Genomic DNA, 15,717 nt, shown 5'->3' on the forward strand with positions numbered 1-15,717 from the left:
TCTCGACGGATCACACAGACTGCTAATTAAAAAACTCGGCGTCGCGACGCCCTTGCTCGCTCCCGCGCGAAACGCGCGCCGCGCTCTCCCTTTCGCGAGGCAGCCGCGTAAGAAACCTTTCGCCTTCTCCCTTTCATTTTCTCGTCGGCCCGCCATCATCACCGCCGTTGCCGCCGCCGCCGCCGCCCCCTTTTGCTACCCTCTCACGCGCGCTGCATACCTCTCTCATCCAATAGCCAATGAGTTATGGGGGCCTTCCTCTCTTTTTCTGGAAAGAGCTTCACACACACACACACAGCTTCTTTCTTCCTTTCCTTCTCGCCGCGCGGGACCGCGGGAGCAAAAATACACGGGATCCCGCGGAGAAGAGATCTCTCGCGTATGAGACGCGTTATCCTTTTCACAGCTTCCACCCTCGAAGGAGAGATGGAAGAAAAAAAGGATTTTCTCTTTAGCTCTCTCGGTCGATCCCCTCTTTGAAGGAAAATCCTTTAAACCGATTATTAATAAAACTGGCGCATCATTTCGCGCGGAATCTTAACGTCGCTTTTAGCTACTACTACTACGTGCGCGCGCGCCAGATTAACTTTTGTTAAAAAAAATTCTCGCGCTCAAAGAAATGCTAATAATATTAGATATTTCTCGCGTCCGCGGACATAATCTCGATGAAACATCGTAACGAGATATCGCAAATTATATATATCGAAAGTAACAATAAATAAAAAAAAAAAAAACGAACCTTCGAGAACCTTCGAGAATCAATTAAATCGTTTTATTCGCGAATCAAGTTTGATAATTACGGAGCCGACTCCGTAAGAAGTGCAGCGAAAGGGTTGAGCCGAAAGTTGGAGGATTAGCAACCGACGTATAGCTCTAGCAACTTTGCAACTTCTCAATCGCCTCTTTTAATATGCAACTTTACTTGTTAAGATCGCGATTATAGAATTTTTTTTTCGAGACCAAGTATTTCCGACGGACGTATAATAATAATAATAACGGCACATTGTGTCCTGCAAAGGATAAAAAAAATTCCTCAAGTGGCATATTAATTAAATTATCTCACAATGTATTTCTTGTAAACATTATTTGTAAGATAACGATGTAATGCGATTGTCAACAAGTCAGGGAAAAAATTATATACGGTGTTCGCAACTTGTGCGGGAGACTCGCGGAAGAGATACGTAGAAGAGAATCTCAGAACATTTGTACGCGAGAAACGGGGAGGATAAAAAAAAAAAAAAAAAAAAAGAAAAGAAACAGAGGAATAGCAACGGTCACGAGTGCATTGTGCAGGCTGCCAGTGGTGGAGACCCGCGCCAGCACGAGAGAGAGTCTTGCATTTTCCTGCTTCTTTCTTCTCTCTCCTTTCCCTCGCGTTCTCCTTGTCCCGTGTGCGTATTCTCGCTGTTACTCCCGGCGGGATCTCTCGAATCCTTCGTCCTTCCGCGCGCGTGTCTTTCTTTCCGTACCGCCGACTTTGCCGCCACCTCGCAACCACCACGGTCGCCGCACATTTTCACCGCGCCTTTTTTTTTTCAACTATCCCACCGTCCGTTCTCTGTTCTCTTCCCCCCCGCGGTTCAACGTGGGCGCATTTCCCGCGGCTTTCCCTCAGCTGAAACTGCGGATGCGCCGTCAGATAGGAAACCACATGTTGCGGTTTTTCATGCCGCGCTCGCCACTTTTATATAACGCCACGAGATTTCCGCTGGTCCGGGGAGGCAATATCTAATGGAATTTTTTTTTTTTTTTTTTTTTNTTTTCTCCGATTACGAGCTGAACGGGTCTTCTAATGAGAATCCGACAAAAGTCTTCGGCGCGTCGAGTCGATCTTCTATCGTCGCGCGCGTTTTTTTTTTTTTCACCGTCGCGTCGCGCGGCTCTTCACCGATTATTTTTGTCCTTTCATCTGATAATCATTGCGAGTTTCTTTCTATTGACTCTGTACAGGCAAAATCAAGAAAAAAGATATTTACTGAAAAAAATATTAATTAATAAGAATATTAATTAAAAAGAATATTTATTACTTTTTTTTATTATGAATACTACTGTTTCTGTACTGAGAGAATCTTTGTTGCGTTCGATTCAAGTATATTAGCGATAAAATTATTGCGTATATTGTTTTTTCGGATTGTTACAGAGCAAATGTTGCACATTAGTGTTCGCTAGAAATGTCATCGTCCTAGCTAGAGGTGTCGATTTTATATCGATTTAATCAGTCTCAAAAGAATCGATTTTTGACGATGTTTTTTTCTTATATCGATCTGTGAATCGATTCAAAAAAGCAAAAGATCGACAACCGATTTTTTTGCAAAAAAGTAGTTTGACAGACTGCTAATGAATGTATGATTTACGTAAGTCTGGCTCGCTGTCTTTAAAAAAATATTTTACGTAGTTTTTTTTACCAAGATAAGATTGCGTTGCGTTGTGGAAATCGCAAGCTTCTCAACTACACTGTACAAAGTGACAAAGAGAATCAGGGCGGATGAAAAAACTCGTCTGTTTTGCGCATATCCTATCAGAAAGCTTCTTCACTTCACAGCCATTGGCTGTCAGCAAGTGTTTGCAATGTTATTGTCGCTATTTTTAATTATGATTTCTATAGGCGCATTAGAAATCGCTCTTTTAGGCAAAAGCGTTATATTTAATCTAACTTGGGCTGCGCTCGAAAACATCACTCGCGTGCACACGAACGTCATTTATCCTTTTTCTTCATTAGATATAAAAAACAAAGATAGAATCTGTTCATGTGCACACGAGTGATGCCCCCGAACGCAAGCTTGGTGTCATGTGAACTGGCTAAAATAATAGCTTTAAAATGTCGATTTTTTGAATCGATCTCAAAAAATCGATTTGTTTTTTTTGGTCGATTTTTTCTAAATCGATTATTTTTATTCCGATTTAAATCGATCCCAAAAATCGATTTTTTTAATTAAAAATCGACATCTTTAGTCCTAGCGACTGTAACAACTATGGGGACACGGCATTTAAATGCTTTCTCCTTTTCTCTCCTTTCTTCGTTGTCGGCTTTTAACGGCCGCGGCGCCGCCCGCCTTACTTCCACGAATGGAAGGTAGCTCTCTCTCTCGTCGAGTGTTTCGTCCTTGTCCTCTTCTCGCTCAAACCTACGCCTATTCCAATTTCGGAGATTATTCTCTCTCTTTCTCCTGTACTTCGCGCCTGGACGGGACCACCTCTCGTACTCCATTGCTCTTTCTCGCTCTTGAATCTCCCGCGCCCAACTCGCGTCCCGTCTTTCTCACTCCCGTCACCTCTCTCTGTCGCTCGCTTCCGCAAATGTTCGGTCCTTGTCGGTTCATGACGATTCGTACGTTCTCGCTCTAACTCGTGCGTCTCCGAGAGCGCGCCTCCCCCTTCTACTATCTCGCGCGGCGCAACCGGCGCTCATTTCAGTCTATGTTGAGTCGCCACGCGGGTTGGTCGGAATTTCACGATCTCCGTTTCAAATCGTCGCGCTTATACGCCACGGTAGGTCATTCATCCGTTTGTTTTTGTTGCCTTTACGCGCGCGAGATATTATCGCGAACTCCAATCGCGTGTCTCTCCGGCACGGGCGCGCGTTCGTCTCGAAGGAAGATATTCCGTATAAAAAATCGTTCGCCGGCGAATATGGTAGATTCTCGCGACGATGATCATCCGGTATTACGTTCCGCGTGAAGTGCGTTGCTCTCGATCCGGCCGGATTGGCGACCAAGTGAATCCGATAGTGTGACGTGTGTCGCGCGAGATCATCCTCCATTCTTCTTCCTCTTCCTCCTTCGTCCTCCTCTTCAGTTGCATTATTGTTGATCGTCCCTGGTACACACGCTCTCGTCTCATCTCTACGCCCGCTTATTATTTTGCTGCGCATTATTCATTCAGCCACACGGATACACGGCGACGGGGGAACGCGGCGTCGTTAGACATCGGACACACAGGCCCGACGACCAGCCGCGAACCACGACATGGATTTCGTCATATTGAAGGTAAGGTAAGGTTTCTCCTTTTGTCCGGCTTGTGCGCGTTCTCGGAATCTCATACACACGTTACTTCTTGAGCGCGGCTCAGATACGCGACAATATTCGCTCGCTTCCTCACATTCGAGATAATCTTTCTACATATCGCGTGTGTTTATCATTTTCTATATTTAGTAACGAGTTAGTTTCAGAATATTTTGATGGATTTGTTTTTTTTTTTTCTTCTTCAAAAGATATACGTTAGATGTGTGTGTATTGTTGTACATATATATATATATATATATATAATTATATATATATATGTATTATGATAAATGTCTTCGTAGTTTTTATCTTAAAATAAATATTGAGAATCTTATCAGTTTTCAATTCACTAGATTGACATTGTTTTACCAGTTCTACTTGTAAATATTTGCGTATTGTGACAATGTCTCTCTCTGCGAGAGAGAGAAAGATAAAGAAAGCGGCGTTCGCTATTTGTCGTGAAAAGCACAACAAACACCCTAAAAAAAATAGATTAAGTAAACTAAAAAAAACTCTAGTGACTCTTCGGAGTTGAAGTTCTAGCTGAAAGTATACGTATATTTATTTAAAATGTCTTCGTTAGTTTTTTTTTCTAGTGACACAATTACTTATTGTAATACGCGCTCCATTTTCTAACGCTCGGAACGTTGAAAGCCAACTTCGGAGCGTAAGCAGCGATGCGCGCGCGTGCGATATCTCGATTATTAAAAATATGTCTGCCTTTTTTTTTTTTCGTGTCCATCTCTTCGCTGCGCGATTGTTGACCGATACAATACGCCGAGGAAGAAACATCCGAGTGTTGCAGAAATTCGCGAAAAGCCGTTTTAATCGTTCGCGATCTTTCGACGTGCAGACGCGACAAGAGTGGAACTTCCCCCGTGTGGAAGAAGCATCGCGTCGCCGTATACACTCTCGAGTATTCATCGCGCCAAACGTGCCTTATCCTCGTCCATATCGTGGCTCTTGAGACGAGTCGTGCTCTCGGCCTGTGTAGGAAGTTACGAACACGTTGCGCGAACAAAAAGCAACCCATCCACTCGTTAACTCGTTTGCATCAAGCCTAGAGATAGTGCCGAGTCAATTACCGATGAAAAGTAAAGCAAATGGGAAAATATTTTATAAATACAGCTTTTTTTAAAAACAAAAGCAATATACGTGTTTTGTAAATTAAAGTTAAAGAGAAATATAAGCGCGAAGGGGGGAAATATAATTTTTTATATCGCATATTTTTTAACCTGTGAGCGCGATATGTGTCTGAGAGATGTAATTTAAAAAAAAATAATACGAAGAACAATGACGTACAGAAATTCAAAAAAAAAAAAAAAAATATTGAGCGATACGAAGATTAAAAAAACAATTACAAAAATATTGCAAAATGTTACATATACCTATTTATCGGATTTGTCGCGGCTTTCGCTGAGTAGAAAAAAAAAAAAAAAATTGTCGCGTCAAATTTAATCCCGAAGAAATTAAATGTTCGCATGTTTTTTTTAATTTTAAAAAACGGATACAAATGCAATTTACGAAATGGTTGTAAACAAACATGGCGGACACGTAGAGCGTTACATTGAAATCGCATTAGACTACTACAGCGAAGTTAATAATGTGCTCCGAATGTGTTAAAGGCCGGTCCAACGGCCATAGACAAGAACGAAATCGATTAAGCGCTGATCACATTCATTTCCGTCCTCCGTTCATGTTGCGCGATTTGAATAACGGGTCATTCGGTGACCACGTCTGTTCGGCGAAATGACATTTACACGTTGTTGAATGCGCGTGCGCGCGAGCGCACGTAAGCACGCACGCACGCACGCACGCACGCTTCGCACGCGAACGTTTCAAAGTGTCCCGGGCGAGAGAGAGAGAAAGAGAGCGCATTACGATGCATTTACATCCCGAATAATAATACACATGACGTTTATGGACCCGTGGTCCAGACGTAAATACCGCGCCATTAAGCGACTCGCTGCTATTGGCGACGTCGAATAAGCTCCGAAAGCACGCCCGATAAAATGAATATTTGCACAACGTGTTGCGCAAAAATATCGAGAACGGTATGACGGGCGTTGAATTATATTCCAATACATGTATATATATATATATATATATTTTTTTTTTTTTAATACGAGTGCGCGTGTACGTACATGTGCGCGAAATTCTCGCTCGAGAAAAGGCCGAAACTTTATTTAACTTTTAACGCTGGTAGTTGTCACGGTTCGCTATATTAGAACAAATCTGTCGCTCTTCAGCGTTAATATAATATATAAATATATAGAATATATAGTAAAAAAACGATGGTTCTCTATCGTACAGAGAAATATTTGATACATGTGATTGAGATTACTTCGAGTAACGCATTTGTGATAAAAACGCGTCTGGATAAACATAAAGAAATTCGAGAAAAAAACAAGTTAACTCGCGTCTTTTTACCCGCGCGCGAACAGCCGGTGCATAAATGTTTGCAAAATACGATTTTTAAGTTTGAGAAAAAATATTTCAACGATTTTATATCGTGCAATAATTTTGCGATACTCTCGTGCAAACCGAGAGTCATATTCCCGCAGAGTGACGTTTTCACATATATTGAACGCTGTGTCTAAAAGTATCGAAAAATCTGAGAGATTCGAGACCGCATGTGCGCATTTAGTTTTCTCTCTCCGCGTATAAAAAAACTGAGATGATCTAGATCGGTCGAGTGTGTGCGCGCGCGCGCGGGGCGTTGTGCTCGGAAGGGTTAAAGGTCCAAAACATGCGATCTCTTGCATCGATGAGCGCCGAAAGCGAGTGTTTTCCGAGGCTGCGGTATGAAAGAGAGAAACATGGGAAAGAGAAAAAAAAAAAAAAGAAGAGGAGAGATTTTATATCGCGCGTCACAGGTTAAGGGGTAAACGTTCTCCTTTGGGTTAAGAGGTTAGATCGCTCGCACACACTCGCTCCTCGCCATCTCCGATTTTATTATTTTTTTTTTCGTTAATTTTTTTGCGGGTACACGCGCGCGGTAATTACACGAGCGATATTCCGGTTATCGGTGTCGCGCTTCGAAATTTCGCTTCGAAATTCGCGAAACATTCTTGCATGACGCCGTCATTCTCCGCTCTTTCGGTTCCCGCGTCCGCGACGCTGATGCGTATTTTATGGTGATAAAGTTGGGTCCGGTTGGTCGATGTTTTGTAATTTTTTTTCCGCGCTCGCGAGAGTATAAAATATTTTTTTTATTTTTCCCGAGCGAGCGCTCGCGAAATAACGCGTAGCAATTGCGTTCGGATTCTGACACGACAAACGCCGGTGGACAACAATATGTGTATTGATATCAACAGATTTGTTATTTTAATCGTTTTCAACGTTATTTTAATCGTTTTTTCAACAAAAGTCAGTCATCCGACGAGGGAGAATCCGGTCGGTTCGCGCGATAATACTTCATTTTCGCAAAGGTGCCGCTTCCGATATATAACTGCGGAAGTTGGTCGTATTAGCCGTCGACGACGACGACGACGACGACGACGACGACGATGACGATACCTCGTCCCGAGTTCACGAATCTTTCCTCTTGCAAACTTCTCTCCCCTGCACGGTTTCTACGAACGATGATTACACCCGAAGGGGAGGAGGAAAACGCGCGCAAAACTTCTTAATAGCATAGCAAGAATATTTTTGTGACACACTCGATAAAATTCGGAGTGATTCGCGAGAGAGTTGATTCGCGCGCGTTGCCGAAAGTTTGATTTTATTCAAATATACAATAGCAGATTATAATTGATGAACTAAATTTATATATTTTATTCTTTTTAATATTATTCTCGGTTATTACGTTTCTTCGCCGTGTCTTTGCAATTAAAGTAATTCCAGGATCGATAAAAATTAGTCATCGTAGTTATATGTCGTTGATATTCAGTTTAAAAAGTTTGCACTCAAAAGTTTACATCCTGTATCAAAGAAATGTAGCGCGATTATACGAAAAGCAAAAATTCTATCCGAATTTCGCATAATTGATCGCAAAGTCAAAGTGTCGATTGAAAATTCGTAATTTTAGTTCGTTTTAAGTAAAAAAGTACAATCGCGCTTGATGAGAGTTTTATCTTCTTCTCGTTGGACCGTAATTCGCGATGCTAGAATTTTAAAATGCGTGCCTGCTTCTTTGTCTCTCTCTCTCTCTCTCTCTCTCTCTCATCTATATACGTAATACATGTGGCGCAATTGCAAATATATTACGACCTAGCCGCGATACCCACACAAGCCGCGAGTGCGTTTGCCTCGGCACAAGTACGGCATCATTACGGTTCAACCCACGCTTATCATTCCGAGAAACCAGGTGTACGATAAACAATGATAAACGGGTTTTCACGGAGCTGCCGGTGGTTTTACGGTATCAGGCCGTTCGTCGTGAACAGGGAAAAAGAAGAGACGGGGCGGCGATGAACAGGGGCCGCTTTTTATGACGGGAATATCTTCTGTTTATTTTTGTCTTCCGTGATTATTTCCCCTTCCCAAAGTGCTGTCAAAATAACGAGATATGAGTTTCTTAATAATTCCGCGTACGTTGTGACGATTCGTGGCGGTATCATGTGTGGGGTATGATAAGATTTTTTACTTTATAATTTATTCTGTAATTTGTGTGTAAAACTCATGAAAAAAAAAAAAAAAAACATACAAATTAAAAAAGAGGAACATACTATATATATATATATAAAAATTCACGCAAAGGCGAGGGCTTCGTTTATTATTATAATCGGTCTAAATACGTGTACGAGAAAAGCTTAGTTCGTCAGTTTCTAAATATAATGCAGTCGTTTACATTGCGCGAAGTAGATTCCCCCGTCCGTGTAGGGTACATATTTCAGCCGGGATCGAATATGAAAAAATATGCGGTCAAGCATTATACACTCGCTCGGTCCGTACAAACGAACATGGAAATTATAATTCTAGGATGAGAGCAGTTCGTAGAGGACCGTGTGTAGCGGAGAGATCGTATAGGAGCCTAAACACGCGAGGCATCTACACACATATCCGAATGCGCGCACACCTACACACGCGCGTACCGCCGTCTCATTTATCTCCGACTCGATTATGTCGCATTCATCATGCGGCTTCGCGACCGGTCCCCTCGTCTGAGAGACGCTCGTTTCTTCCAAATTTTTCAAACAAAAAGTCAAATGTACGCTCAAGAATAGTCTCATTTCTTTATCGCTCGCATTTTTTTTCCTACATAATTTTTTTCACTTGTAATGTGCTTCATCGCGCTAAAATTTAATATTTCTTTTTATTTAATAATTAGTTTTTAGCATTATTATCTACTCTTTAAAAAAAAATTAGATGCTACATAGAAGCACACTATATTTCTCTCTCTCTCTCTCCGAGTATATTTTAATATTTACATTTATGCGAGAAAAAGCTGCTCATCACAGAGCGAAATATTATGTTGAAACGATAACACTGTGTGCGCTATTTCAAAATTTCACATTTCTAAATTACTGCATTTTGCTCGTCGTAATAATAATGATGACGAATTGTGCCGCGCGCGTTTTCACGAGTACGACAATTTCTCACGTTTGTGTCGGAGAAGGGATGAAGCCGCACGACCGAGAATGTGAACAAACATCCTTTTTTTTTTTTCCCGGAGAATCTGGCGCGCCATTGAAACGAACAGAAAAACAGAGCCGGCCATGAGAGATGTGGTTGGCCGAGCTGTAACGATTGAGTCTTGGCAACGAGTAGTAGAGCGCTTTTTTTTTTTTTTTTTTTTTCCAAGAAAATGTAGCTTGTACGTGGCATTTTGTTTATCTGTTTCCCTCCGTTTCGCGTCCGTTTAATCAGTAGTTCGTCCGTTTCACGGAAACGCCTTTGTACAGCTTTTACAATGACATTGTCGGAAATTTATTGCCATTACATGCACGGTACTGTTTGCAAATAATGTTCTAATAACAAAAAACTTTTTTTTTTTTTATCACAAATGTATATTTTAAAAATCTATGGAAATGTAATTTTTTTATGAATTTTTAAAGATAGAAATAAGTTTTTTGTTTTAATATAAAATAGTTTTTGTGTTTTTTTAAACGAGTTGAATTTTCACATTTGAGATAGAGATTTTATGATTTCACTCGGGGAAAAAACGTTTGTTTTTGTGTCTGTGCACGCACTTTTCATCTCTAGGGTTCGCGGGAAGTTAACGTTCCGAAAACGCTCGCGATTTTTCGAGGGGATAGCAGCGGCACGGAGTAGTAGTAGTAGTAGTAGTAGTATAACGAAGGGTTACGATTCTGTTTTTTTTTCCGCTCAATGTTCCTCTGGAAATTATTAGATCCATTCGCACCTCCTCCGCTCATTTCGTTCCGCGCGTCGTGTTTACGAGAAGCCGTAAAACGTACAAACGGCGCTTGTAGCGCACAAATGCGCTCTGTATGGATGCGTTTTCGCCGATTTGCAAAACGGAAGAGAAAACGGAAGAGAGAGAATCCGAAAGAGGAAAGGAACGGGAAAAGGTGAAGGAGGAGCGGAGCAAGAGAGGGAGGCAAAGTCGAGACGGGAAAGTGCATTAGCCAGAAATGTTGCTCCTCGACTAAGGAGTCGCACGTGACACCGTTGCATAAGAACAAAAGCGACAATAAGCGCGAGAGCGCAGCTCTCGGTAGAATCTCCTCCGGCTTTGTTATCGCCGAGATAAGCGGAAACGCGTGACATTCGCGAGAGTCTTCGCGAAAATTCGCCTTTTATTTCCGCTCGGTGCGTTCTTTTGGACGTAAAAACCGGGTGATTTAATGGAAAACTAAATCAATAACCCGTGCGAAATAAGAAAAATAGAAAAATACGTCTGTAGTTTAAAATTTAAACACATAATCACCAAGTGCGGTATTATGATTTTATCACACATACCGAAAATTATGATTTCAACGCAACCGGAATGTTGAAATTTTCGCAACTCGTCGGAATTTTAAAAAATTCCTCGCACTCGTGTGTTATATCACTCGTGATCGATCTCGCGTAGAACATCCACGCGATTTTGTGTATGCATTTAATTTTAATATCTCAAGCGTAAAGAGCGCGGCCAGGAATTTTTCTCTCTCTCTCTCTCGGTTAATGAGATTTAATATTTCGATATATACGAAGAGACTCCCGTCGGGACGGGAAGAGAATCGGCGCGAAAATCATTTATATTTCTCGCGTGGTTTTTTCGCGGATTTATTTTGCAACAACGTCGAAGACGCGAGCAACGCGAGACTCCGTCGCGTGTTCGCGGACGCGAGCGCATATTAAAACACAGTGTCTCCCAACTTTGCTCTCCCGTTTCTCTCGGTGTTCCTCTCGGTGGTGTTCTTCTGGGTGGTCCTCTCGCGGTAGTCTCACAAATAGAAAGAATGTAACTTTATTACGACGCCACATGGCCGGGAATATGAGAGTCGAAATGTTGTTTGTCGTGAAAACGCCGGTGTGCTGCGTGTCCTACATTTATCGAACGCGTTCTCGAAATGATCAAAGCGGTCCGAGCATCAACGAACAAGAAAGCTTTGATTCGCGCGCGCGCGCATCAAATGGTGCGTATACACATCGGAGATGATTCGAAAATATATCTGAGTACAAATTTTTTTTAGAGAGATTTCTCTCGAGCGACACTCGAAATTCTCTCAACGTTTCGCGTTATTTTTATTTAAATTTTGTTGACGCGCCAAATCTCTCACACTCTATGTTGATAATAAGTCACGTGAAACTACACACGTGATGAGATACTCTGATGTACGTGCAGATCGAAAATACAGCACGGTGTGTGTGTGTCCATGAAGTTAGGGGCGCGTGCTGCGTACGCGAAATTCATTAGACGACAGCATCCACGCGCGCTCGCTTTAATATCGAGACGCAATTTAAATGCATATCACGTGCCGTCGCGACGGCCGCTTCTCTTCTCTCTCCCTTTCCCTCTCTCTCTCTCTCTCTCTCCTTTCGGGATTATCATAACCGAGCAATTATCGCGCAGAGTTTAAGATCGGCCGATGGTGGGTGCGAGACAGACACGCCGGCGCCCATCGGTTTACCTATCGTCTCTCAGAGAGAATCCGTCCTATCGTCTGACCATAAATCCGCGACGCGCTCTTGGCGAATCTATCTCCCCGCAAGTTACATCCAAGTTTCACGAATGACTAAGCACCGATAAATCCCCGTCGCGCGGCACTAATCCCCGTCTCGCAGACGAAAAGACCGGCCTCCGTCGTGTTCATCCTCCCCGCGGATCGACATTAAACGACTCCGGGCATTAGAATTATATTCGCTGATATAAATTTATCGCTGTGTTCACCGCCGAGTGCGCCTATCATTTTCTTCGACGTTCTGATATTTGCAACGGGAAGAAACGAGAGAGTTTGATGAGGAGGATGAGAGAGAGAGAAAGCAAGCGTAAATTGATTTTTCTCCAGGAAAAGTACATTTCTTCTGTGAAACATAAAATAATTAAACACGAATGCACGTTATTTGTTACACCATAATTTCTTAAATTGCTTTTGTTTAATTTTTTTAAATTTGTTTTATATTTCTAATTATTATCAACATTTACACGTCACTGATTTACACGGAATGCAATTTAAACGGTGGTGTTAATATGCGGCGGTGACGTCTGGTGCGCTATGCGTACACGGTGGTGTTCGGATTTGTATTAGATTCAGCACAAGGGGGACAGTGGCGAAGTGGCGCGCGCGCGCGCGCGCGGGGTCGTCGACGATCGTGTGCAGCTGGCGTTTATTATTGCTTTAATTATCGCACGGTGACGTTTACGCTGATTGCCGCTCTACTCTATCGTAGAGGTGCCACCTTGCTCGCGCGCGTTGTGTCGCGCCGTTTGACGCGGACAAATATCGCTGATGGGGTTGTATCGGGCGAACGAATAAATTTCGATCCAAGAGAGAGAACCGTGACGAACGCGTGTCTGCCGCGCGTGCACACGGCCGCGAACCATTGTTACCGCCGGAATTTGCCTGACTGAGCAGATGCAAATTCCGCGCGTTTAACGCTAAAACGTGACGGCATAATCGAACGCTCGCGAATTGTACATTCGACTCGAGAGCTCGTATATACGTATATATATATATATATATATATATACATATAACCCGACTATCGTAACCTGAATATTTCTCTCTCGCGCGTATTTCGCATTGCTTGAAAGCTCAGTAAAACGTTTCTTTTAATTATTGCTTGTTAAAAACGGAGTTAATTTTTCTCTACGATCGCAAACAGTATAGATATATTATTTACGTTGCAAAACGTGTACACTGTGAGAAAAGTTAGTTTGTTATAAAACTTTGTTACATATTTTAGATTTTTATTAATGACTATTAAAATTTATTAAATTTGATGATATATTAAAACAACATTAATAATATTAATTAAATTTGTCATCTAGAAAGTTTTGCACTTTTTCAATTATTATTATTTTGTATAATTGAATTTATTTCAGTTTTCGAATAAAATCTGTATCAACATGTTGTTTTATTTCCGCACTCGTGTAACCTTTTGGGGTCGCGCGTGAAGGCAAGGCTTATTATAAAACGTCGACTGGTAATTATCTCGTGTGTTAGCGGTACGAGTTCTTCAACGAGCTACGATTTCATTATTTTTAGCCGTTGCGCTCAGGAGCAGTCAAGCGGTACGCCTGTCGATGCGCAACAAGCGTGTTTGCCGCCGTACATATCTGCAATTAATTTGCCGCTCGTCGTCTTGTAACGGGATTGTTACATGGTATACAGACAGGGTGATAAGGAAGCGTAGTAAGGTTCGTTAGATCTAAAAGATGTGACGAGAAACGTTGTATTTTAATTATTTTTTTGCCAGACGCCTCTTGAGCTAATTGCTATTTGTGCCAATAAAAGGGGAATCTTAGGGGCTTTGCGCAGCCTCTCTCTCTCTCTCTTCCTCTTCTCAATTTTCATTCCTTCTCTCGAGTTGCCTGCTCTTCTCCGATTATTCATCCATTTATGTAGACTATTGTGTAGACAATCGTGTTGCAACCTCCCATCGCGAAGTCGATTGAAAATTGATTGGCGACTGGAAGACGAATTTATTTCGTGTCAGAAATTATATTTCCACACTGTTTTTTTCTTAATTTTTCTTAAAATAATTCATTCCGCTATCGCTCTTAGCAGTTAATTTTTTTTCCATTTTTACGATAAAAATTTTTTCAAGAAGCAAGTGTAAAAAGTTCTCCGTCCGACTTGAACAAAATTATCTCGAGTTGTCGATAAGATTTTCCGTTTTCACGGATCTTCCTTCTCTCGTCTCACTCTTTTTCTGCTTTATTTGGATCAGGGATGGATAGATAAAATATAATAAAAAGTTATTTTTTTTTATTTTTTATTTATTTCTTTTTTGAATCATTTAATAACTATTTTTGTTAGTCAATTCTAATCGATATTTTTAATAAAATGTTTATTAAAATTCTGAAATGTGCTTTATAAAATACAAGCAACATTTAATTAGAAAAAATTGTGTAGGTTTGAGAGCAATTTTGAAATCGTGTCACGGTAATTGAAGTTTTTGCAAAGTTATTTTTGATTTTACGTCAATTTAATTTTTAATCCCGACGTCTCCTTGCAAAAATATTTTGTATCTTTCCGTCCCTGACTCTGACCCTATACGTTTCCCTTCTTTTTTCGTGTTTAAACCGCCTACGGCTAAGTGCGCTTCCATCAGAGCGAAAAATTCAACCCGACGACGGTTGAATCCTCCGTCCGCCGTTAACTCTCGAAGGGGGAGATTTAAGACGCAGACCGAGAGACGAGTAATGCACGTAACGACAATCGTTTCTCGTTCTTCTCGCTTTTCTATCGCACGCGCGCGGTTTTCCGATCTCTCTCTCTCTCTCTCGAGCAAGCATTACGTTATCGTGCGCGGCATTCTTCAAAAGCTCAAATTTTATCAGGATTTTTTTCGGCGATATTTCGCGAAAACGCAATTGCGTTTCTCTTTCTCTCGCTCTTGCTCTCGTTCTCGCTTTCTTCTCGTCACCGTGGCGTCTCGCGACGAAGGTCAACTGATCTCTTGAAATGCGACAAGATCTCTCTCCGAGTAAAAGCAATTTTGCGCGATTAACGTCCGCCATGTGTGGCATGTTATCATCTCATCCTGCTTATACGGACTGTTCGCGCTCTTGCTGATTAGACCTCGAAGCTTCCGTTGGATAAAGGAGCGCGAGGGGCGAAGGGGCGAGACGATTTGTGTGAAAGCGTCTCAAACGCCAGGGCATTAGACTATCTGCCTACTAGTTAGACTCCCCCTCCCCTCCTCGTGTGCATACCCCCCGTATGCGAGATAATTAGTAATTAACGTAACTGCTGCGCCTGGCTTCTCGCAACTGCGCCACACAATAGTGGCGTCATCATCGGACTTGGCCAGGCCGGATGCAACCGTATGCAGAACGGAAGGAGCAAATCAGGCTCAGAGAGAATGAAGGACATAGAAAATAGAAAGAAAAGGAGAAAGAGACAGAGAGAGAGAGAGAGAGAGAGAGAGGGGAAAGAGAGAAAATGTTTTAAAAATTACACAAACAATAGTTTTTAAATTCTAAAAATTCTGGAGAAATTACAAAAGATATTAACCTTTTCGCTCCGGGGATTTTTCCTTTAAAATTGACCTCGCATTTTAGCTGAAAAAGTTAATAATAACCTGCTACCCCCCCCTTCAAAGTTAATTTTGAAGGTCAAAGAAGTAACCAGGATTTTTTTCAATTTTTTTCCTAAAT

At 41.8% G+C, this 15,717-nt stretch overlaps 1 protein-coding gene across 3 annotated transcripts in view; it reads left to right on the forward strand.

Moving 5' to 3' along the window:
* Positions 1-3,433: 3,433 nt before the first annotated feature.
* LOC109859249 (PDZ domain-containing protein 4) overlaps positions 3,434-15,717 on the forward strand; it is a 174,260-nt gene continuing 161,976 nt past the window's right edge. For all 3 annotated transcript variants that reach the window (XM_020437297.1, XM_020437296.1, XM_020437295.1), the window contains exon 1: positions 3,434-3,986. In XM_020437297.1, the coding sequence (XP_020292886.1) occupies positions 3,966-3,986 (21 nt within the window). In that variant the 5' untranslated portion in view covers positions 3,434-3,965. The remainder of the gene's footprint in view (positions 3,987-15,717) is intronic.

The sequence above is a fragment of the Pseudomyrmex gracilis genome, unplaced genomic scaffold (genome assembly GCF_002006095.1).
Source record: "Pseudomyrmex gracilis isolate BER0280 unplaced genomic scaffold, ASM200609v1 scaffold_251, whole genome shotgun sequence".
NCBI classification, from domain to species: Eukaryota; Metazoa; Arthropoda; class Insecta; order Hymenoptera; family Formicidae; genus Pseudomyrmex; species Pseudomyrmex gracilis.